Source organism: Malaclemys terrapin, chromosome 4, assembly GCF_027887155.1.
Source record: "Malaclemys terrapin pileata isolate rMalTer1 chromosome 4, rMalTer1.hap1, whole genome shotgun sequence".
Classification (NCBI taxonomy): Eukaryota; Metazoa; Chordata; order Testudines; family Emydidae; genus Malaclemys; species Malaclemys terrapin.
The window spans coordinates 15,236,039-15,261,417 of NC_071508.1; the positions used below are offsets into that span (position 1 = coordinate 15,236,039).

The 25,379-nt window shown below is 52.9% G+C and overlaps 1 protein-coding gene across 11 annotated transcripts in view; it reads left to right on the forward strand.

Moving 5' to 3' along the window:
- The window catches only part of KLHDC8A (kelch domain containing 8A), a 51,527-nt gene extending 34,960 nt beyond the window's left edge, over positions 1–16,567 (forward strand). For all 11 annotated transcript variants that reach the window (XM_054028473.1, XM_054028477.1, XM_054028479.1 and 8 more), the window contains 4 exons: positions 1,864–2,028; positions 11,954–12,169; positions 13,139–13,240; positions 14,844–16,567. In XM_054028473.1, the coding sequence (XP_053884448.1) occupies positions 1,864–2,028; positions 11,954–12,169; positions 13,139–13,240; positions 14,844–15,037 (677 nt within the window). In that variant the 3' untranslated portion in view covers positions 15,038–16,567. The remainder of the gene's footprint in view (positions 1–1,863; positions 2,029–11,953; positions 12,170–13,138; positions 13,241–14,843) is intronic.
- The last annotated feature ends 8,812 nt before the right edge of the window (positions 16,568–25,379 follow it).

Below are 25,379 nucleotides of genomic sequence, written 5' to 3' on the forward strand. Positions count from 1 at the left end.
TTCGCACCCTGCCCCCTCAGGGGCTAAACCGCCCCAAAGGTAAACAGTCCCCCCACTTTAACCCCTGTGACGCAGGCCAGGACAGGGGGGCATCAGCTGGGTACAGGGAACACCCAGACTGAATAGCAGGAGGGGCTCTGGCTGAGCTCCACATGGGAACCCCAAGGCTGGAATAGCAGAGGGTGCTGCAAGTCAAGACATAGGGCAGCAGCAGGGCGGTGTGAGAGCTCAGGCATGTATCTGGCGCCAGCCAGGGATCTTAGTCCTCACTGTCATGAGCCCCATTTCCCCTCACAGAAGGGAGGTCTAGGCATGCTTAATTCTGTTTCCGTGCGGAGGGCTGAACTAGATGATCTCTCGAGATCCCTCCCAGCCCTGCATTTCTATATCCAAAGCAGAGAGCCCCTGTGTTACCAGGCTTTTCCCTCCCCCCACGACCCTCTGGCATTATTTCCCTATTCCCCAGTCATTTATTTGCAGCTCTTTTCCAAGAGCTTATCGGTATCTGGTGGGCACAGGCCTACGCCCTTCTACATTAATGCCAGGGCTGATGCAGTAATGCACCTCTGCACTATGGACATTGGGGGAGCTGGGAGAGCAACACTTTCTCCCTGACTGGTTCTTAAACATGCTTCTGCTGTGCCACCAGTTCTCACCCCTACCATGTGTGCTTTATTGGGCCTGTAGGGGTCTGGCCACACTGCAGCTGGCCGCAAGCTTCCCAGCCCAGGCAGGTAGACGTGCTAGAGTGCTAAAAATAGCCATGTGGCTGTTCTGGCTCTGGTGCAAGCTCAGGGTCTTGAGCCCACCTGACCCTCTAGGGAGCCCGAGCTCCAGCCCGAGCAGAACACCCACCTGGTTATTTTTCGCAGGCTAGCTCAAGCCCTGCTAGCGGGAGTTCGCCTGGGCTGGGGGGCTCGCTCCCAGCTGCAGTGTAGACATCACCGAAGACTCTGAGATTCAGGCTTGTGAGTTGCTGGGACCGGGGCCGATCGACACAGGATCGGCTCCGTGAAACGCAGATGCCCCTGTCCGCAGTCACCGTTTGGTGGCCCAGAATAAACCAGACAGGATGGCAAAAGCAGATTGGGTGAGAGAATCAAACAAACCCCACCCCTTGGGTGAAGCTGCTTTTCCAGTTCAGAGCACAAAGGTGCTTTATTTGCTGTAGTGCTTAAATATCTGTCTAGGTGCACTGGGAGGGGGATAAAGAAGGTGGATTCATATTCCTTCCATTGTTACGAAAGGGAAGAGAGCCTCTTTGGCAACTGCTTCTGGTTCGTTAACCCTTTCCCTGCCCAGGACAAGTGCCATGGTGCACTGGAATGGGCCTGACAGTACAATACCTCCTGGTCTGAGTTATTGCAAAGATTTACATGGCACAGTATGAAAACTGAGAGGGTGGCTCCCAAATATCCTTCGTGCCAAGGGACAGTGCTCTAGGCCCAAAGTTAGCTGTGCTCTGGGCAAATACGCCCTCACTTGTAGGGATGTAAATCTATCTCCGAACAGATCAGTGGCTCTGAGGTTCTCGAGAGCGCTGTTTACACGGAAGGAAGAGCAGCACTGCGGGGTAGTGGAGAGGGCACTGAACTGGGGCTCAAAAGAATCTCCATTACCTCTTAGCAGTACAAGGACTCGGACCTAGAGTTCAGCAGTTCTGATTCCATCCAGTAGAGGCCAGTGCAACGTGCCCAGGCATGCACCAACGCACGCTGGCATGTTCACATGCATGCAATGCATGCATTTTTGCACCCTGGAGATTGCCCTGAGGGCAAGTGTCTTTTTCATTGTCCCAGGAAATAATTAGGATCTGGATGCATTCCTGAGCCCTTGTGGCCTCTGCTTCTCTGCCCTCTGCAGACTACAGAGTCTACGCGGCTGGCGGGATGGGACTGGACCTGCGGCCTCACAACTATATGCAGCACTACGACATGCTCAAGGACATCTGGGTGTCACTCGCGACCATGCCCACGCCCAGGTACGCTGCCACCTCCTTCCTGCGAGGCACCAAGATCTACGTGCTCGGTAAGGATGGGCCTTGGCTGCCTCCTTCCTTGTTCTTCTATAGGGATCTGCTGGACAATAGCTCCTCCAATCCGTGTGCTCCTGTGAATGCTGAGGGTGAGAGAATTCCTAGAACAGACCCAGACTGACCTAAAACCTCATAGGAGGTTCTGGAAGCTGCTTCCGTCCACCCCCAAGTGGTGATTTTAATGCATCCCATGGGTTTAGCCACCATTAGAAATACCAGGTCTGCTTTTGCATCTGCTGAAGTCAGTGGGAATTTGGCCATCGGCACCAGCAGGTTCGGGGTTGGGTCTGTTATGAGCGAGATAAGTTGCCCACTCAAGTTGCAGACCAGAGATACCTGCACAAGCGCCTGGCCTTTAATAACCATAAAAATGCTCTGTGTCTATACAGAGACAGTTTACGTCTTCAAAGCACTGTACAGACATAAGGGTCTAATCCTGAATGACAAAACCCCACTGATGTCAGGATGTCCTAGTCCCTTTGTGGGGAGTAGGTATCATTATCCTCCTCTTATAGATGGGGAAACTGAGGCAGGGGTACAGCACTACTTGCTTAAGGTCACACAGCAAGTCAGTGGCAAAGCTTGGATCAAAACCAAGGAGCCGTGACTACACTCAAATCCCCAGGCAATGTTGTCTCTCTTAAGGTTGCTACAGAAAAGAACCTTTGATGCATTTGAAGTTCATCCACAGCATGCAAGGCCCTACAGCAAACGCACATTTCCAGTCTTCAAAGACATGCCGAGCACCTGAACAGGAAATAGATGTATTCATTTGCATTTGATTTATAAAAAGAATAATATGGCATCTTTTGCCATTAAGTACTAGCTGCCTAGGCCATTCTGGTCTGTCATTTTGAGTTCTCGGCCATGCTATGGGCGGCACCAGTGCTGAACCCAATCTGAATTGCAAAAGCCCTTGAGCTGGCAGTACCCATCTTGCTGTGAACTAGTCTTGATTACACTGGCACATATTTAAATACCTTTCAGTGCTAGCTATCCAGTGTTGTTCTAAGTGCAGAACATGAAGTGCATGGTGCATAAAAAGGACATGTTTTCATTGCATGAAATAGAAGCTGGGAAAAGTCAAGTTCTATTTAGTTTCAGGTTCAGGCTGTTGAATTCAAATGAATATTTTAATAATTCTTTTAAAAAAATGTCCTTCACAGTGTTACTAATGGCACTTCTAGACTGTTATAAAGGAGAGAATTTAAAGCATGAACCAGTGTTCTGAACTCTAGTAATCTTATTATAAGCCTTGGGATATTTGGTGTTTTTTCTTAAAGCCCCAGCTCCTGGAGTCATGTGATTATTTGAGTCTCTGAGCTTTTATTTTTGTTTTTAAAAAACAAAAACAAACTACCTTTCCAGAACACATGATTGCAGAGAAGCGCTTGTAAACATAAATCCTAAAGACTAAGGAGGCAAATAAAAAGCACAACACTTATTTTTTTTAAAAAATCTCAGTCTTTGTCACATTCTCAGGGTTTTTGATGGCCCGACTCGTGATTTCAGAGGGGTTGCAGTTGGCAGTGCTGAACCACCATCAGTTACACATTCCTACTGTTTCCTTTTTTGCACTTCACTCTCCTTAGGTTGCATTTACATTTGAACTGGGAGGTGTGATTCCCAGCTTGCATAGACATGCCTGTGCTAGTATAGCCGGAGTAGCATGGATGGTGGCTGGGGCTACTGCCCAAGTACGTACCCGGGGGTCCGAGTGGGTACATGCTCGGGCGCCTAGCCCAAACCACCACCGGTGCTACCCTGGCGACACCACTACTTTTAGCATGCCATCTAACAAACCTACACAAACTGGGAATCACACCTCCCAGCTCCCATGTAGAGGTAGCCTTAGGTCAATCATTTCCACTTACTGCCCACAGTCCGTTTAATTTTCAGGTCCTTTTGCACTAGCTCAGTGCTGTGGCATTTGGGTTCTCGCCCCTACAAGGGAATGCTAAATTCAGAGTCCGTCAAGGAGGAGGGGCACAGAAGATCACCCCAATGTTCCATGTAGTCCAGTGTTCTGATTCTGGCAGCAACAAGCACCATAATATTAACCGTTATGATGATTTTGAATGGAAGTTGGGAACCAACTTCCTTAGCAGTTAGGTAGCTGGTGTGCTTGAGAACACTGGCGATCAGCTGAGTATGGTGCCATTGTTTCCTAGTGCTCCCCCATCTCTGTCGGCATCCACCCGTTGTCTCTTGTCTTACACTTGGACTGTAAGCTCCTTGGGGCAGGGACCATTTCTCTGGTCTGTGTTTGTATCTAGCACAACAGGATCTTTCTCCGTGCCTGGGGTTCCTAGGTGCTCCCACAATGCAAATAATTAATAATCATTATTTGGCTGTTCTGAAAATCTCAGCCACTGGCTTTTGTACAGCCCTAACCCACCGCTAACCTCCTGAAAGCCTCAGATGTTGTCTTCCCACTTCCTGTCGTTGACTCTTTCCCCCGAGGGCTGACCTTCCCCTGCACCCCCCCCGGCTTCGTGGCAGTGACGTTTCCATGTGCTGTCGTCCTAGAGCAGCTGGGCTCCGTAATAGCTGTGCGGCAAGGAGCGCCACACACATCAAATCACATTTTTAACCTTGTTCAGGGAACTGAGTGATTCGTTTATTTATTGATTTTTTTAAAGGTTGCTTGGTGAGAATAAGTGCTGGTGAAATGTGCTGTACTGACAGCTCTGGAGGTTGATGGTCTCTGTTTAGCTACGGGGCTGGCATGGACAAGCTTCCCCCATTCACTGCCCTGCCCCTGTGCCTCATCCCTGACCGGAGGGGATCCCCCGCCCAGGGGCAAGAGGAGAGTTTAATCTCTCTGGCCCAGTCAACCCCTGCCAACAGCTGAGACAGTGGCTTTGGATAGATGGTCAACTCCATTGGTAACTGGGCTTATTACCATTATTATTAATTTGTATTGCTGTAGCAACCAAAGATCCCTCTTAGGATCAGGGGTCCATTGTGCTAGCTGCTGTACACGCACCTAGGAAAAGACAGTCCCTGCCCCCAAAGAGCTTCCAGTTAGAGAAAAAGGGTCAGAAAATGGGATTTCTTTCCTTTTCCACTCTATACGCTGGCCTCCATGGTCAGATCACATCTCCCATGATGCACCACAGTTTCCCCTCTGTTAGAGGAGTACCTGGCTGTGGTGCATCATAGGAGATGTAGTCCAGCCAGGGAGCTTAGCCTATAGAGGAGAATGGGAGCATGAGGCACCTGAACTACAGCTCCCATGAGGCACTGCAGCAACGTTTCAGATTACAAATGTTTTGGGGTTTGGGTGTTCGGTTTTTCGATGAAAAAAATCAAAATTTTCCACAGAAAGCTGACACTGTTCCTGATATTTTTCATTTAGTTGAAAACCCAATTTTCCATTGAAAAACCATTTGGATGGAAAGTTTCTGACCAGCCTTGCTTGCAATCTAATTTAAGACTAAGACACATCCAGTGAGTGTGGCAGATGAAAGCAGAGGAGGGAGGATAAGGGAAATAATAATAAGGTGGTTACCTAAGTTCTTCTTCGAGTGCTTGCTCATATCGATTCCAATTAGGTGTGCGCACGCCGCGTGCACGATCGTCTGAGAATTTTCTACCCTAGCAACACCCGGCGGGTCGGCTGTGGAGCCCCCTAGAGTGGCGCCTTCATGGCGCTGGATATATACCCCAGCCGACCCGGCACCCCCTCAGTTCCTTCTTACCGCCCCTGACGGTCGTTGGAACTGTGGAGCGCGGCATAGCTGTTCTCCACTCTCCCTAGCTTATCCGATTTCTTCTGTAGATAGTTGTAGTTGTTATATAGTATTAGATAGTTGTTCAGTTTACCTTTTAGTAGTTGTAGATAGTTAAAGGGGATTAAGGGGGTTGTTCTTCCCCCTTTTTCCCCCGGCGCATAGCCGGGCTCATGCCCAAGGCTCCCGGCTTTAAGCAGTGCACGTCCTGCGCTAAGCCTATGCCCACAAGTGATCCGCACGACTCGTGTCTGAAGTGCCTGGGAGAGTCCCATCAAACAGATAAGTGTAAGATCTGTAAGGCCTTCAGACCGAGAACTAAAAAGGAGCGGGACTTTCGGCTTCGGCAACTCCTCATGGAGGTGGCACTTAGCCCGGACACTCCATCGGCGCGTCAGGCCCCGGCGCCAAGCGCCTCGGTGCACAGTGCCCCAGCGGCACCGACTGCCCCTGCACCGCGGGTGGAGTCGGACAAGCCTCCGCGGCACCGGACCCCTTCGGCACCGCGCCCGCCGCAAGTGCCTCGGCGCCGATCCTTGTCCCCGGGACATAAGAAATCCCGTAAGACGCAGGAGACTGCTGTCCTGAAGACGCCGGCCCCCCCGGTGCCGGGGGTAGAGCCGCGTCCACCTGTGGAAAACCAAAAGCAGGTGCCTCCTACACCGTCTACTCCGGCTCCGAGGCCGTTGAGTCCGGTGCGGACGGGATCACCCCCTCGGTCAGTGGTGGAGCCGTGTCTCCTGTCGACCCCAGAGACCTTCGCGACGGCGAGAGACTTGATTGCTCTCACGGAGCCGGCACTGCCCCAACCACCGGCACCGTTGGCTCCTCGTCCGGTGCAATCCAAGGGAAAACCTGCTATGATACGCCCCCCATCTCAAGGACTGGATCCACGGCACTGATCCAGGTCACGAAGCAGGTCCCGACGCCGCTCGCAGTCCCAGCGCCGACTATCACCTCGGCACCGGTCGTACTCGCGGCCAAGATCATCGTCGCGGCACCGTTCCACGTCCCGGCACCGTTATGATCGTCGGTGCCGTTCGACCTCGAGACGTAGTTCCCGGCACCGCTACGAGCGACGCTCGACGTCGAGGGGCCGCTCCCGGCACCGGGTCTTCTCACGGTCACCTTCTTCAAGGTCCAGATCAGACTCTTGGCACCGATGCGGTCATCGGCACTGATCCCGATCTCGGCACCGCTCACCGGCACCGCATAGGGACCGATCACCTCCAGACCGGCACCGAGCGGCACCGTATCATTCGGAGCTCATCTCGGCGCGATCGGCACCGCCATGGCCATCGAGATCAGTGTCCCGTTCCTCCGATGGGGCCTCGAGATCGGCATACCCCCCTCAGGGGCAGGCCGCTGAGGCGGACATGGGCCACTGGGAGGAGGTAGAGGAGGATCCCGCTCAGGGACCTTCACACTGGTCGTTCTGGACCCCGGGGGCGTACCACCAAGCACAAGGGGCTCCACCACCATCAGCCTCTCGCTCGGTGTGCTCTGAGCATAGGTCCCCAGAATCCACCATCTCTCGCCCTCCCCCAGGGGGCATGGAGGCTTCCGTGCCCACACCACCTGCCGACCTGGACCCAGGGGCAGGTGATGCTCCGCTCCAGGACTCATCGGAACATGACCCGCCCTTAGATCCCTTGCCACCTGAGGCATCTTCCTCATCTTCCCCAGATGAGGCGGTGGCGGGCACAATGAGCACAGGTCCACCCCCGATAGATCTCCGGGCACACCAGGACCTATTACGTAGGGTGGCACGTAATATGGACCTACAGGCAGAGGAGATAGTGGAGGTACAGGACCCCATTGTGAACATCCTCTCTGCGGATGCCCCATCCAGAGTAGCGTTGCCCCTAATCCGCACGATCCAGGCTAACGTCACTACGATATGGCAAACTCCTGCCTCTATTCCACCCACAGCCAGAGGGGTGGAAAGAAAGTACTTTGTCCCCTCAAAGGACTATGAGTACTTGTACACTCATCCCCAGCCGTGTTCACTGGTGGTGTCATCAGTGAATGCAAGGGAGCGCCACGGTCAACAGGCCGCAGCGCCCAAATCGAAGGACGCTAAGCGCTTCGATTTGTTTGGCCGTAAGGTTTATTCAGCCGGGGGGCTACAACTTAGAGCGGCTAACCAGCAGGCGCTCCTGAGCCGCTATAACTTTAATTCCTGGAACTCTATGGGGAAGTTTAAGAAATTGGTCCCCCAAGACTCCAGGGAAGAGTTTGGGGCCTTAGTGGAGGAGGGTAAGAAGGTAGCGCGGACCTCCTTACAGGCCTCCTTGGACATAGCAGACTCCGCTGCGAGGACCCTGGCTTCAGGTATCACCATGCAGAGAATCTCCTGGCTCCAGGTCTCGGGCTTGCCTCCGGAACTGCAGCAAACCCTCCAGGATTTACCCTTTGAGGGACACGGATTGTTCTCAGACAAGACGGACTCTCGTCTACAGAGCCTCAAGGACTCGAGAACAATCATGCGCTCCCTGGGGATGCATGTTCCGGGACCCCAGCGCAGGCCATTTTGGCCCCAACCTCAGCGGTTCTACCCCCCCCCCCACCTCGTCTGAGACAGGACTCTGCCAGAAGGCGGGGGCGAGGTGGTAGGAGAAGGTTGACCGACCCTCAACCCGGTCAGAACCAGGGGCCACCTAGGCCACCTTCAGGCCCTAGGCAGAACTTTTGAAGGTGCGGTCGAGGACGGCGCCCCAGTCATCTCCCAGGATCCAGCCCCCTCCTTTCGGGATCGCCTCTCCCATTTCCACCGTGCTTGGTCCCTTATAACCTCGGACCGTTGGGTCCTTCGCACGGTGGAAAGGGGATACGCTCTCCAGTTTTCTTCATTCCCCCCTCCCACCCCCCCCTCCCCGTCCCTCTTCAGGGACCCTTCTCACGAGCAACTTCTTATACAGGAGGTTTCTACGCTCCTGTCTATGGGGGCCATAGAGGAGGTTCCATTAGAGTTAAGGGGCAGGGGATTTTATTCCCGCTACTTCCTGATCCCCAAGTCCAAAGGGGGTCTGCGACCCATCTTAGACTTACGCGGACTCAACAAATTCGTAGTAAAGTTGAAGTTCCGCATGGTCTCATTGGGGACCATTATCCCTTCCCTGGATCCTGGAGACTGGTTCGCCGCCCTCGACATGAAGGACGCATACTTCCATATAGCAATATACCCGCCTCACAGGCGCTTCCTGCGATTTGTGGTAAACAAGGTGCATTACCAATTTGCAGTCCTTCCCTTCGGCCTATCCTCGGCCCCAAGAGTGTTCACAAAATGTATGGCCGTCGTGGCGGCATACCTTCGTCGGCAAGGGATACAGGTGTTCCCGTATCTAGACGACTGGCTGGTACGCGGTCGCACCAGAGAGCAAGTTCGAGCTCACGTCCACATAATAGTACACACATTCCACGAGTTGGGCATTCTACTCAACAAAGAGAAATCCACTATAGAGCCTACCCAAAGGATAGAATTTATTGGGGCAGTCCTAGACTCAGGACGTGCACAAGCTATTCTACCAGACAATCGTTTTCATACCATCACAAGCCTCATTCGAGGACTCAGGGCCTTCCCAATTACCACAGTGAGGTCGTGCCTCACCCTGTTGGGTCACATGGCCTCTTGCACGTACGTGACCAGGCATGCCAGACTTCGGCTTCGCCCACTCCAGACCTGGGTATCATCGGTATACCACCCACATCGGGACAGCCTGAACATGGTGATCACGGTTCCGAACTCGGTCTTGACCTCCCTCACCTGGTGGCTAGATCACAGTGTGGTTTGCGAGGGAATGCCGTTTCACGCCCCACAACCCTCTCTGCACCTGGTCACAGACGCTTCATCTCTGGGTTGGGGTGCCCATCTCAACGAACACCATACCCAGGGCCTCTGGACTGCACCCCAACTAGCCCTGCACATCAATGTTCGGGAACTGATGGCGGTGCGCCTGGCGTGCCAGGCATTTCTCAATCTCCTACGTGGCCGCTGTGTGTTAGTTCTCATCAACAACACCACGGCCATGTTTTACATCAACAAGCAAGGAGGAGCACGTTCCTCGATTCTTTGCCAGGAGGCCATTCGCCTATGGGACTTCTGCATCGCCCACTCGATCAATCTCACGGCATCGTTTCTTCCTGGAGTCCAGAACACTTTAGCGGACCGACTCAGCAGGTCCTTTCAGACGCACGAGTGGTCAATTCGTCCGGACATCATCTTTTCCGTTTTCCAGAGGTGGGGATTTCCCCAGGTAGACCTGTTTGCATCTCGAGCCAACAGGAAGTGCCACGCGTTCTGCTCCCTACCAGGGCGAGCCCCGGGCTCTCTATCGGACACGTTTCTCCTGCCTTGGAAAGACCACCTGTTTTACGCTTTCCCTCCATTTCCTCTGGTCCACAAGGTGCTGCTCAAACTACGCAGAGACCAAGCACAAGTAATTCTAGTTGCTCCAGCGTGGCCGAGGCAACACTGGTACACCACACTGTTGGAGCTCTCGGTTCAGACACCGATCCCACTTCCGTTGTGTCCAGATCTCATCTCTCAGGACCACGGCTGTCTACGTCACCCCGACCTACAATCACTCCACCTCACGGCGTGGTTGCTCCATGGTTCACCCAGGCAGAGCAGCAATGCTCGCACTCTGTCCAACAGATTCTGCTGAGCAGTAGGAAGCCTTCAACATGGACCATGTACTTGGCCAAGTGGAAACAGTTCTCCTGTTGGTGCGAACAACGAGCCATGTCCCCGTTACAGGCACCTATTCCTCTCATATTGGAATATCTCCTCTCCCTAAAACAGCAGGGTTTAGCGAGATCTTCAATTAGGGTTCACCTGGCCGCTATATCGGCTTTTCACCCAGGGGAACTCGCGTCCTCGGTATTCTCTAACCCGATGGTCGTTAGATTCCTCAAGGGCTTAGACCGGATGTATCCACAACAACGTCAGCCCGTTCCGACGTGGGATCTCAACCTGGTTCTCTCCAAGCTCACAGGGCCTCCATTCGAGCCACTGGCCACCTGTTCACTTCTGTACCTATCCTGGAAGACAGCCTTCCTCGTAGCCATCACCTCAGCACGGCGCGTTTCTGAACTCAGGGCGCTTACATCCGAGCCCCCTTACACGGTTTTCCATAAGGACAAAGTGCAGCTTCGTCCACATCCTGCCTTTCTTCCTAAGGTGGTCTCTCCGTTTCACATCAATCAGGATATATTTCTCCCAGTCTTCCATCCTAAACCACATGCTACTCGCCAAGACCAGCGTTTGCATTCTTTGGACGTACGCAGGGCCCTGGCTTTCTATATTGACGCACAAAGCACTTTAGAAAGACGACGCAACTCTTCGTTGCAGTGGCCGACCGGATGAAAGGCTTACCGGTCTCCTCACAATGCCTATCCTCCTGGATCACGTCTTGCATCCGGACTTGCTATGACCTGGCCGGTGTCTCAACACCGCACCTCACCGCTCACTCAACGAGGGCCCAAGCTTCCTCGACTGCCTTCCTAGCTCAAGTCCCGATCCAGGACATTTGTAGAGCTGCAGTTTGATCATCAGTCCACACATTTGCAGCTCACTACGCACTGGTACAGCAGTCCAGGGACGATGCTGCATTCGGATCAGCGGTTTTGCACACAGCAATGTCTCACTCCGACCCCTCCACCTAGGTAAGGCTTGGGAGTCACCTAATTGGAATCGATATGAGCAAGCACTCGAAGAAGAAAAGACGGTTACTCACCGTTGTAACTGTTGTTCTTCGAGATGTGTTGCTCATATCCATTCCAAACCCGCCCCCCTTCCCCACTGTTGGAGTAGCCGGCAAGAGGGAACTGAGGGGGCGCCGGGTCGGCTGGGGTATATATCCAGCGCCATGAAGGCGCCACTCTAGGGGGCTCCACAGCCGACCCGCCGGGCGTTGCTAGGGTAGAAAATTCTCCGACGATCGTGCACGCGGCGCGCGCACACCTAATTGGAATGGATATGAGCAACACATCTCGAAGAACAACAGTTACAACGGTGAGTAACCGTCTTTTCCGTCGTATGGTTCTGTATTGTCTGAAACCTGCCACACTCATTTCAACTGCCAGGTAAGTTACTCCCAGTTAGTCTGTGCTTCTCCCAGAGCCTGGAGGCAGCTAACTGACACACTGCCCTGGGATGCTTCTGTCCCCATGTCTGTCCCAGGTGGGAGGCAGTCCAAATACGCCATCAATGCCTTCGAGGTCTTTGACACAGAGACCAGGTCATGGACCAAGTTCCCCAGCATCCCCAGCAAAAGGGCCTTCTCCAGCTTCGTGCCCACGGAGAACAACCTCTTCAGTCTCGGGGGGCTGCGGCAGGGCAGGCTGTACCGGCAGCCCAAGTTCATGAAGACTGTGGATGTGTTTGACATTGAGCAAGGTGGGTGTCCGTGAGGTCCAATGCTTGCAGGTGAGGCGCGTGTGTGATATGAAGGGCAATAGCTTTTAAGTCAACAAAGGCTTAAAGACACACAGCTAGAGCTATACATAGGTGGGCTCAGAGGGATCTGCAGCTCCCATTGGCTTTGTTGAGGGTTGAGGCACGCTGCCTCCTGCAGGATTGACTGCGGATTGCTTGCACCCAGCTCTGCAGAAGGAATGCCATCAATAGTAAAAAAACAAACTAGCCACGTAGCCTGCGGGTGGCAAACCCATTGTCCAGGCAGCTGGCTCTAATACCAAACTCTCTCCTGGACACTGCCCTGAGAGACCCTGGCCAGCTGTGACATAGGCTTATACAAGCCAGGGCAATGCCAGGCAAACAGGCTTTATGGAGGTGGAGAGGCCAGCAGGGTTTGGTTCAGTTGTGCTGCACCTGTTTGTACACAGGTACGATCTGCATGGAGCACATTGAATCTCAGCTGTTCTCCCTTCAGTAAGGAAACCCCAAGCAGGGCCTTGGTTTCCCCTGGCTTGCCGGTGTGTCTGGGCTAGTGTGAAATGCAAGAGTTTTGCTTGGCGAGGGAGGGGATGTTCATGCCAACTTTCTGGAGATGGGCACAGGCTGTAAAATCTGAATCCAGATTTTCCAGCAGCCCACAGTTTGGATCCAAGGTTCAGTTCTGCCTGTTGTAAAGGTAGGACAAGGGCCTTTTGCAAAATCAGTATCCTCTTCTGAGCTCAGATTTCAAATACCCAGTGCCTGGCTGGGATTTTGGCTCAGGTCCATCTTTAACTTCACCCCGTGTGAAGTTAGTACCCCTCCCAGTGACTTTTGACTCTGTGTCTGGGGTTCAAACAGAACCAAAGATTCTGAGCAAAACTCCCCGACAAACCACTGAGTTTCACCAGGAATGTGGTGAACTGCCGAGTTTAGCACGGTTCGTCTGTCTGTCCTTTCTCTCCTCAGGTGGCTGGATGAAGATGGAACGCTCCTCCTTCCTAAAGAAAAGGCGAGCGGACTTTGTCGCTGGCTACTTGAAAGGAAGGGTCATCGTGGCCGGGGGGCTAGGTGAGGAACAACTGGAGGGGAAGGGTAACCTTTCCAAAAGCACTGAAGTGACTTAGGAGCCTAAGCCCCATTTTCAAAAGTAACTTAAGCACTTCAGAGCCCAAATCCCATTAACTTTCAGTGAGCCTTAGGGAGATTTTCAAAGGCAGGTTGACTTTCAACGGGAGTTAGGTGTCTAACTGCCACGCGAAGCTATGAAAATCTCCCCATTAGTCTCCTGTGTCATTCAGGCACTTTGGGAAATCTCACCTGAATTGGGCAAGACTTTCACAGGTCCCTATTGATTTTGGGTGGCTGCATTTTTGGCTGCCCAGCACAGGACCCTGGAAGGGGCCTGATTTTTTTCTGTTGAGTACCTGCCTTCTGAAAATGAAGCCTCTTTTGGGTATCTTAAGTTGGGCACCCAAAAGTGGAGCCATCCGAAATCACTAGTCACTTATGAAAATCAAGGCTGAAATCTTCTTCTGTCTCATGCGATGCTTGTGAGGTACAAATCTCTTTTCCAGCCCTCCCTCGAGTTCTGGGTAACGCGTTACCTGCGAGCTTCCACTCCCGTTCGGAGATGCCTGTGCAAGAGATCATGCCCTGCCCCACAAATTCATATTGTCGCTGCTGGGTGTTTGGGAGCCATCCTTCATGGTAGCTGTTTCTTCCTGGGTAGTTGTGAGGGATGGTGCAGGGGGTTCAGTGCATGGCACCTTCTAGCTGCTGACTGCAGCCTTAACGAGTACAAAACAACAACTCCATCCCGGGCCAGACCAGGGCTGGAAGGGCATCGTGGGTCCTGAGGAGCTAGTGTGACACAATTGCTCTTGTAGGGTAAGGGTGCCGCCTGGTGCAGCTGCAGAGACTAGAGGTCGTCACCCGTTTTGGACAGCAGGGGGCAGACCAGTCACTATAAGCGGCAGCAGGCTCTGGTTTCTGTGTCCTGCAATACTTGAAAAGAAAGAAATTATTCAATGCAAGTTCTTGTTGCTGCCCTTCCTGTACCTCAGTTTCCCGCAGTGGGGCTAAGGATACTGGCCTCCCTTGTAAAGTGCTGCTTTGAGATACATGGCTGAAAAGTGCTACATAAGAGCTAGGTGTTATTTTTATTTGTTTCAAAGTAGCAGCTGTGTTAGTCTGTACCCGCAAAAAGAACAGGAGTACTTGTGGCACCTTAGAGACTAACAAATTTATTAGAGCATAAGCTTTTGTGGACTTCTTTGGATGAAGTGGGCTGTAGTCCACGAAAGCTTATGCTCTAATAAATTTGTTAGTCTCTAAGGTGCCACAAGTACTCCTGTTGTTTTTATTTGTATGATTAACACAAAGAACAGAGTGAGCAAGACTGGAAGCGGGAGCTGGCAGGTATCACCTTGGGTTCTGCATGACCACCCAGAGAAGTCTTTGTTCTATGTAGCATCCTCATGGGAGGTGGGGGGAAGAGATGACAGAATGAGGCCATTTCTGCTTTTGGATCATTGCCCCAAATTTCTTTTCTGCTCAAATCTGATTTTTCCCCCATTATTTTTATATACTTATCCTGTCTCCACAACACATTTGCTCTTCCTCCCCTCCCTGCCTCCTCCCCCTCCCCGCCATCCCACTTTGGCTCTTTCAGGGAACCAGCCAACGGTCCTAGAGTCAGCTGAAGCCTTCCACCCAGGGAAGAACAAATGGGAGAGCCTGCCACCCATGCCAACCCCCCGCTGCACCTGCTCCAGCATCGTGGTGAAGAACTGCCTGCTGGCCGTTGGCGGAGTGAACCAGGGCTTGAGTGATGCAGTGGAGGCACTGTGCGTCTCTGACTCCTAGCCACCCCCTTTCCAATTCCCACCCCCTGGCAAGTCCAGCTCTGAGATCCTGGGAAAGTGGCAGTGGCAGTGATGCTGTCAGGATCAGCCTTGCGTAGTTTGCACCCTGCTCTCTCCTGCTGCACCTCTAGCTGCCTTCACAGGACGTCCCGGGGAAGGTAGGCAGCACCCCACCCTCGTGCGCACACCTCTGAAGCGAACGCTACTCTGAAGCTGTTGGCCAGCAGGGGCTCCTGGTCGTCTATTAGCCAGTCTCGGTACCCAGGGGCATCACCCCTTCATCTCCACCTCCATCCAGGACCCCTCGGTCCTATGCCAGCCCCGAATTGCTGAAGAACGCACCAGCCTTGTACCGCAGTGCGGGAGATTGACCAGCCTAGGAGGAGCACTTTGGTTGGGGGGGATCCACTCTGACCACCTGCAAAGGTCCAAGAAGGAGCTTGGCTGAGAAGAGCGCCCCATGAAGTCAGAACATCGTGTACCCCGCCATTGGGAAAGGACCCTTTAGATCAGGGTATGCCGGGGCTACGTCCTCATACTCTACTATGCTTCTCTAACCGTGGCTCAGAGCTGCAGCGCTCACATGAAAACCCCATGTAGCCAGACACGCTGGTTAAAGAAACCCCACTGACTCCATTGTTTGGGTGGAACCAGCCTTCCTGTTCTGTTGTGACATTATGCTTGCCAAGCACCCAGGGTGCAAGACATCCCTCCCGGCGCAGAACCCCTTGGCGAGCTACAGAGGAACTTCCTAATCATATAAGCTAGAATGGATGGTGAGCGCCGTCAGCCAGAGAGGAGCCAGTCCATGTCTGGATTGACAGCAACTTCATTGCCCATTAACTTGTAGATTTTGCCCATTGCTTGTGCCCGGAGCTGAAGCCAAGCGTTGCCAGCACTCCTGGGCGTGCTCTGACAGATGGAGGCATGGAGGGCTAGTTTGAGGACTGTTTGAAGCAAATGGATGATTCTGCATTTAGCATAGAACAGGCAGATCTGCCTTCACTCGTTCTGACACAGAGATGGGGCCGAGCTGCAACATTCAGATCTGGTTCCAGGTCGGGATTTTAATGCCCATGATGCTCCGGGGTGTTCAGATCCAGGATTTCACGTTGGTTCACTTCACAGATAAAAGACCATTTGCAAAACCTTGACCCCGAGCTAACTTTGGATTTCCAACACTCCGAGAGTTTAGGGGACGGCTTTGGACCCACCTCTACGTACACGCGTCCCACAGAGAAGCCAGAATGCAACAGTGGTCTCTTCCTTTTCCTTGGTTTTGTTTAAATTTGTATCTGTGGTTTGTGGCCAAATGCTCTTTGATGGATGGGTTGCGATTCTTGCTCATAGCAGCAGCACAATTAAAACCTGTATTCGCTGAGCAAAGGCTCTCTGCAGTCAGAGATTCTGTAGGTTCCTCCCTGCTACAGAGGGATCAAACTGGGGAGCTGCAAAGCTGGGGCATGGACTAAAGGGAGGGGGAGCCAGCCTGGGAAATTCTTATTGTCTCTAGCAAGCGTACAGACTGACATTGAAGGCCCTGCACTAGGGCAGCCTTCACGCTGCTGCAGCCCCCAGCCTCGCTGGCTTATTGTCTACATTCCTTAATAAAGTCATTCGCCTTGGAGGAAACTGGGATTTACCAGTGAACATCCCTCCCCATCCTGTGCAGAACAAGCCAGGGTGTAGCTGCAGGGCGGGGGGGGTGGGGGGAGGAAGCTGCCTGGCTTAGCCAGAGCCAATCGCAGCTGTAAACCGCCTAAGACCCTTCCGTGCTTCCTGCCTTTTGAAAGAGCCCAGTAGTTGTCAACGTTATTTGTGACGGGGCAAGCGCTCCGGGGACAGGCTTTGTCGCTGAGAACAAAGCCAGGCTCTCCCTGGGCAGCCAGGCATAACTGCCCATGCTAATCCCCTGGCCACACCGCACGGGGCAGAGCCATGGGACAAGCCGGCTGCTAGCAGGGAGCGCTTCCCTGATCAGAACAGAGAAGGGGGGTTCGTTTTCTCCTACCAGCTGTGCTGTCACCATGTTCTAAAACAGCCCTTGTGCTTCTCCCGGTGGCTGGCCTGCGCGGTTCTCAGAAGGAAATCCCTATCCATGCGGCTCAAGCTAAGTCATGTTTAAACGTGACTCGTACCAGCACAGAGCAATCACTGGGCCTGTCTGCAATAGGGGAGGTTGAGCACCGTTTTCTCGGCTGGGTGGTTATAGCCGTGGGTATGGAAGGGTGTTTCAGCCTTGCTGCTACCGCCCTGGCCTTCTGCTGTTTGGACTTGTAGCTACTTTAGGATTCTAGGATGAAAGGCCTGCTGGGAGCGCAGAGCGCGGGGCGACCGTTAACATGTTCCGAGTAGCGGTGACTGGAGATGCTAAGGGGCCAGGCAATGGATGAGAGGGGCTGGGGACAAGGCCTCTGGGGCATTTGTGCCACCACAGGGCTGGGGACGGATGGGGGGTTGTTGCCATGGCAGGGTGGGGTGGTTGGGGTACTGGTGCCACCGTAGGGCCAAGAAAGCCCAGGGAAATGGGGCCCTGAGGTAGTTTTAGCCCTTTGAAACAATCCATAAAGGTAGCTGCAATTAGCCAAAGGAGCGGAGACACAGGTGCTTGCAGAGCTCCTGGCACGCCAAGTCCAGTGCGCCCAGCTCAGGACCACCTGGCTTAGCTGTCTCTTGGGCAGCCGGCCTGTTCACAGTGCTTTGCTGCTTAGCCTCCCGCCCTACATGAGCTGCTTGTTCCTCTGCTGGGCTGCTCCCCCTCTCTGAGGGCAGACGCCTGGCAGCGGGGTCGTCACCAGATTACGTTCCCACAACACTACAGGGAGCAGGGAGAGAGCCAGTCCAGCACCGCAGCAGCCACAGCCGATTGTAACCGGTGATAACCGAGCCATTGTTGATCGGCCGCCCGTCTTCCCATAGCAGATGCTGCGTGAGACACAGGAGCTCTGCCCTCCCAAGGTAACTGCACCAAGGCCCTGCTATAACCCAGGGATCGAAAAGCGCTCCAAGAGCACATCTTGTCCAGCCCCTTCTCAGCCCAGTGCAGGACTGTTCCCTACTGAATAGTGTCATGTACTGTGCATCTGTGTATCACTGCCCTCTCCTGGATAGAGTCAGAACGGCTCAGCTGTGTGTCATAGGCCCTATACTGCTAGCAGATAATGGGAATTCCCAAATGGCAGGGACTTGAGCTCTAAGCCATGAGCACCTAAATTCTATCCTTGCAGTTGTTGTGAAGTTCCCAGTGTGTGGCCTAGTGACAGCAGGGAAATCTTCATTGTTACAACGTTGTAATTTTTAAACACCTTTAAAAATCTCATTTACATATTTTTGTTAAAAAAAATTCACAGAAATTTCAAACAAACTGAAAAAAAAAATCCTTTTTAAACTGTTGCACAAAATATACATTTCTCTTGCCCAGCACACCAGCTGCCACGCTGTGTCAGATGCTAGCAGAGTGAGGGGATGCAGAACATTGCTGGGAACACCAGAGGGCACTTAATGAGGCAAGGAAGGGAGAAAGAGGGTGTAAAATCCAGCGGCTGCCGCTTTGCAGTTGTTCGCACCTGTGTAAAGTGGGAGGGTGATGTGACCGGCTCTCAGTGGCTGTGCTTTCTGCCGGGAGAAGTGGGCCCATCACAATGAGATGTTGGCATTTTGCGAGTCAGCGCCAATAATCCAGTTTCATCTCCCTGAGCCTGACGCTGCAGCTTCCTGGGGGGAGTATTTGCTGCAGATGAGTCCCAGCGGTGCAGATTCTCTCTGGCCACACTCCCTGCTCGCTAGGAGGTGGGCACTCCGTGCTGCCGTGGTGATGTAACTCTTTGGGGCCTGGTTCAGCAAAATAACCTCTGGGATCCTCTCCAGCTCCCTAATGCAAAGGCTGGACGTGGGTTCGTTGTAAGCGGGGGATCAGCCCGATTTAATACTCATCACTTGGATCCAGGCCCTGTGTTCGGGGTAAGGCCTAGATCAAGCAGTGCCAGTGAGTCAGAGGCAGTGCAGCAGAAGTCTGGACTGATTGCAGCTGGCTGATTCTGCCTCCGAGGTCAAGGAGAGGGAGAAAGATGAGACTCTTGTTGGGAGGCAGGAATGAAGGCTCCCTGCCAGGCCTGGGGAAATCTGGGCCAGATAGTCTCTCCAGGGTGACTCAAGACTTCAGTGGATTCTGGGAGCATAGGCTGTGATGGGCCTACAGCACTGTGATGCCTTTTGCTCTGGTCTGGCACGTGCCATGTGGGCTTTCAAGCTGTTTGGGCTGTTTGGTCGTGGGTCACATCCTGAAGCCCAAAGGCAAGTCAATAGCCCAAAATGCAGCACTGGAGCAGCATTCAGAAATCCAGGGGGCAGAGGGACCTAGCAAACCCACCGCATCGCCAGGACTGAGTCTCCTGCCACTCCAGCGAGTTCCCTTGCTAATCTTTGAGCCTGGCAAAGAAGCAGGACAGTCTTGGGGTTGCTTTAGTGTGCCGCTTTGAGGACACCTAGTGGCTCTTTGGGTCATCGCATTTGAAATTCTCTAATGAGGTATTTCTAATACAAGGAGCCCTCTATCCAGTGCGTCTCTGCCGAGAAGGAAGGTAGTTGAGACAAGGGATACTGGTAGGGGGACACGCACAGTATCCCGTTCCATTGTAGCTGCATAGAAATGAGAGGCAGGGGGTTGGCTGGCTCAGACTAGGTAATGGGCTATGCTGAGCTGCCACCATGTCACATCCAGCCCTGCTCAGTAATAGCCTAAGTCCTTAGCACTGCAGAGGATTTGAAGGAGTTTCCCTGAGCCATTCTTTTAGGTGATAAATCAGAGACTGATCAGTGCGCCGGCGATCCAGATCTGAATGCTGTGGCTTGAGCCCTCTCCCGAAAGTTGTTGCAGAGGCCGTGGGAGAAAACCATTCCCGTCTATTTGCATTTGCCATTGAGCAGTGAAATCGGTGGCCCCTTTTGAAGTGCTGTCCCGCCAGCTGTAAGTCACCTTCCCCTCTGATCTCAGACTGCCACCTGGTACAGATGAAAGGGGGCGAAGATATTTACTCTTCAGCTAGCAGCCCTGGAGATAATTAGTTACATCCCCCCTGGCTAAACACAACTGGCAGCAGCTATGGCCTGTCTGATCACACTCTGAAGCAGGATCCCACCATGTTTTAGGAATAAGGGCCCAGATCCTCAAATGTATTTAGGCCTCTGACATCTATTGGTTTCAGGGGAAGTTAGGAGCCTAAATACCTTTTGAGGTTCTAGGTCTAGGAGCCCATGATCTAGCAGCTCAGGAACCCAAAGAGCAGCCTCTTTGAGAAGATAGCCTTGGCCTCTGGTTGTTTCTGGCCCAACCCAGGGAGATGCTGAGCCCTGTTTATTGAGCGCCGTGGACAGTGGTAGGAGTTGGTAGCACTCGACAGGACTGGGCCTTTCAGCAGGGAAGGAGCTAGATAAATGCAAAGTAGTAACTGCAATACGGGATGGTCTCACCAACAGCTGAGATGCAGTTCTCTCGGGGGCCGAAGGCAACACTGCTCAGGAACGCCGTGCAGTCATTGAAGACAGGAAGTGAAGGAGAACACGGAAGCCAGGTGAAGCTACAGGATCAATTTAGGTTGGCCGAGGACAGATACAGAGTGTGTGGGACTGATAACTCTGCCATAAGCACCAGAACTTGGTCCCAAAAACACAACCACAGCCTGCCCCCCACTTGGTACCATGCTGGGGCGTTGGGAATCGCTGTTTTCGCTCTGCAGGCCTCCCTTCCAAATACCAAGCAGGCACAGCCGGCTTAGCATGTGCAAGCTGATGTAATGGCAAGCTGGGCTGATGTAGCTGTGGTCACAGATACTGTCTAAGGGAAGGGGAAGGAAATGTCAACAAATTATTCAGATGCAGGGGAATAATCAGCGAGGTGGGAAGGAGGAAATGACAGGAGTGTTTGTAAAACAGCCCGGGATTAGTGCCTGGTGGTGGTTCTAATTTGCTAAGTGGTGTATGAAACTAATCAAGGTGAAGAAACTTCTCTCTGAACTCCATGTGGGAAGTACCATGAAACACATGTCCCACATCAGCGCAGCCACTCCAGCGGGCGATGGTGCAGTTGGGTAGAATTGCGAGCCAGGACTCCTGGGGTGGGGGGGGTTAGGATATTGGGCAGGTTGCTTTCCCTGCCTGGGCCTCAGTTTCCCTGTTGGGAGAAGGACATTGCCCCAGCTTTGTAAAGCAGGTTGGCTAAACTGTACAATATGAGTGCAGATTATTGTGATTGTGGAGTATTGTGTCCAGTTCTGGGCGCCACATTTCAGGAAAGAGGTGGACAAATTGGAGAAAATCCAGATGGTAGTTGAGCACTGGAACAAATTGCCTAGGGAGGTTGTGGAATCTCTGTCATTGGAGGTTTTTAAGAACAGGTGATCCAAATACCTGCCAGGAATGGTCTATTATATAGGCCTGCCTTGAGTGCAGGGGACAGGACTAGACGACCTTTTGAGGTCCCTTCCAGTCCTACTTTTCTGATGCTGTGATTACCATGATTCTCCTCCTGCTCCCGTTGAAGCCAGTGGGCTATCAATAGACTTGGAATCCATTGCGCACCATGCCGCTATGATCCCGATGGCAGTGAAGCCCAGCCCGTTGAGCGGCCAAAACGGATCAGTATGCAGAGCCAGAGGGAGCCAGGTCCCAGCCTAGAGGCTGTGAATCCCTCTCCGGTTCATGAGTTGCTGGTGTGTTGGCTAACACAGCTTTGTCTCACAAATGCAAATGCCGCTCCGCACTGGAAAAGGGGTGGCTTTTTTTTCCTCTCCATTTTAATAGCAAACCCCAGCTCCCAGTACCGCCTCTGCACAGCATAAAATCTCCATCTATTAATGAAACGCTTCCCTTTGTCCTGAAGGAACCTTTTCTCCACAAGACGCAGCCTGCTGCTTCCCCACTGGGCTGATTTTTCTCATTAGCGCTGAGCCCTGCTTATTATAATGAGGCATTCTGCTGGCAGAGACTCCGGGCTCGATTCTGATCTTGCGGGTGTAATGCTCTGCTGGATTTGGTGGGACTATACCAGCGGAAGGGAGGGAAGGAATCCTGCCCCTTTGTCTCGCTTCTAGACGCAGTCCGAAGAAGGAGCCCAGGGCCTGATTCCCCTCTTGCTTCCTCCCGTGTGGATTAGAATCCACAGAACACACTAGGGTCAGCGTGGTGTCGGCGGGAGGGGGATCAGACCCTGAAATGCAGAGCCAGGGGCGAGCGGGGGGACTGGGAAGAGGTTGAGGGAGAGACAGTTACTAATCAAAATAATAGCTGTGGAAAGCACTTAGAGGGAAAAAATAGTTATCCGAGCTACACGTTTGCTTGGAGCGAACTCCATTTACATGGGCTTAGTTAGCGAACCCAAAGCTCCCATGTGCAAACTGTAGATCATTCTAACGACCCCGCGGCTGTTGTTTGAAATGAGCGGCAGCTCACTTTGTACTTGTATCTCGTGATGATGCACTGATGTGCTCGGGGAACGTGTGGAGGGACTGGATGGCTCAGGGCAATGGGCTAACCGTAGAGCCTTTTGCCTCTTACCAGCCAGCAGCTGGAGCATCTGTGCAATGAGCTTGGGGAGGGGGTCCTCGTTTGCACTGGGTATTTCAGTCCTTGGTGTAGTTGCACTAGTGTAAAGAGGTGAGGTGGCTATTTGCACTGATGTAACTGACTCATATTTGCAACCGGAGGAAGCTGAATTGGTAAAAAGCGCAACTTGTCGCAGCTTTGCCTGTCGACGGGGGGGGGGGGGGGTTTGCACCGGGGTCTGGCCGCTGCTAATTAGTGCCAACGGCAGTGACGAAAAGGCCTGCTCACTAGGAACTGGACTGAGGCAAATCCCCAGCGCAGACAAAGCCTCAGTCCAGCCCCTAGTGAGCAGATCTCTTCGTCACTGCCGTTGGCACTAATTGGCAGAGCCCCCGTTGGCAGAGATGCCAAGGATGAACGCTGCCAGCGAGGCTGACATAGCCTCTGATCCCTAGAGAAGGGGTCCAGCCAGGTCAGGGTGCTGAGGCATGTTGATGGAGCAGTATGTGGGAAACCTGCCTTGTGGTCAGAGATGACGTCCGCCTCCAGGGCTGCCAAGGCTCTGTCTTTCTCCAGCACTGAGACCCAGAGCCTGCTGCCGTCCGTGAGTAGTTCCAGGGACTTTCAGGCAGGCAGGAGGAACCTCATCTCCTCTTATCTGCAAGGTACATGTTTCTTGTCTCTCAGGAAACGGGAGTGGAAGTTCCCCTCTCTCCAACCTGTCTGGGCATCCTCCTCTCATTCCAGAGGACAGACTTCCCTGGCCCTCTTAATAAGATTGAATCCCAGGGGTTGTATCGCCTGCCAGCTCCATGGATGTAGCCCAGGTGTCTGCGGCTTGTGGAGAGCGTGACTTTCTCCTTAATGTCAGCCTCAGTTGCAAATGACACGGGAAGGAGGGTGACAAATCATAGGGGGTTTCACACTATGTCATTTACCCGGCCTCCGGGAAAACAGTGGGGTGGGGAGTGACCAAAGCTACAGAGCCTGGAACTCTGACTGCAGAAGATGAGCGACTGCATTTCACAAGGCCATGCGAGTGCCTTGGGAATCCTGGCTCCTTGGAGTGAGTTAGGGACCCGGAGGGTAGCACGCCTGCAGGGATGGAGCTGAGTGCTAGCGGAAATGTGAGGCCAAACTGCAGTGATCCTTAACCCGAATGTGCCTGGCAAGCGTGGACACATGGCACTGGTTTGTGCTTAAACTGCTTAAGACGATTCCATTCTCTCGCATAGACGCAGCCACAGCTCAGAAGTTTGCGCCCATGCCAGGATGGGAAGTAGCTCAGTTCCCATCTAGGCCAGATTTGCAAAACCCCCAGCACCTCCCACTGCAATGGGCAGATTTGCACAAGAGCTCAGCAGCCACGCACTGAAATCTCATGAAAATCTGGCCCCCGTTGCAGCTGCTGAGTCTTTAGGCTGTGGGTACCCACGGCACTGCCTGGGTGCAGCTTTATTTCCAAGTGACATTCCAAGTTAAGCCTCTGCATAGGCTATACTGTAGTCAGAGCTGTTCTTAATAATACTTAGTGCTCTTCATGGGTGAGCTCAAAGTGCTTTACAGAGGAGGTCAATATCATGATCTCCACTTTACACGTGGGGAAACTGAGGCACACAGCAGGGGAAGTGACTTGCTCATGGACAAACAGCAGAGAGCTGGGAATAGAACTGAGGTCCCACTCCAGTGTTCTAGCCACTAACCAACACTGCCTTAGGCAGCCTAAGACCGGGCCACTCCCCAGGATGGCTCTGCCTGTACTTGGCACTGCTTGAAGGGAGCTAACAGTGTTTTCAGACTACTCTTCCTTTAATTATTTCGAGGAAAGGTTTCAAACAATTTTTTTTTTAGCTGTCTTCCTGCTTCACATGAGAGAGCAGCTCAAGGTGAAACTAGAGGAACCTCCGTTAATTAATCACAGTGTGGGAGGTTTAATGAGACTGCTGTAGAGAACAGGGGAAACCCAACCAGCAACTAAAACCACTGTGGAAATGTACTAAGCCCCACTACCTTTGAAAGAGGGTTCAGTGCTCCAGAACCAGCTGTCCAAGTGAACTGCATGAAGATCCCCAAACAGACAGGAGCTTGGTTGCTCTTATTGGATGAAGGTGTAAGAGGCAGATGCAGACAGATAAGCTTCCTGGGTGCAGCTCTCAATGCACCCCAAAACCAGCCCAGTCAGTGCAACTCGTTTCTGACCTGCAGCACGTCCTGCTGCTCCAGTCTTGGGCTTCCTCCCTCCCAGCTCTTCCCACTGCATCTCAGTCCTGATCTACAGACCCTCCATCCCACCATTCCAGTCATCGAACTCTCTTCCCCCTACATGCTCCTCACCTGACCACCCCATGCCTAAGTTGGGGTCAGTATAGTGCCTCTTATATCAGCCTTATGCAGCTGCTCTGCTGGCTGGATTCTCCCAGAACAACCTCTCAAGTGCTCTTCGCATTCACAGCAGGAGGTTGAGGTTCCCAATGGCGTTTTCCAAATGACTCCTCCAACATCCCCGCAGCTGCCTCTCTGTATGAATGTGGGCAAATCCCTCAGCCTGAGCCGTCCTCCTCCTCTTCTCTGGTCTTGCTACCTCTGAGCACTGGGAGGGATCGCACAGAGGGCCTCCAGCTGTAGCCCCAGGGCTGTCGATCTGGCACAAGGCAGGAGGCGTGGGGCGCTGATGGAATGAAATGGAACAAGAAAGGGAGCGTGGAGAAGTCGCCGAGAGCAGCGGCCCTAGTGACCTGAAGGTGTCACTCTGAACCATGCGGTCTGAGCAGGCACTCCAGTACGGGTGGCAAGAAGACAGCTGT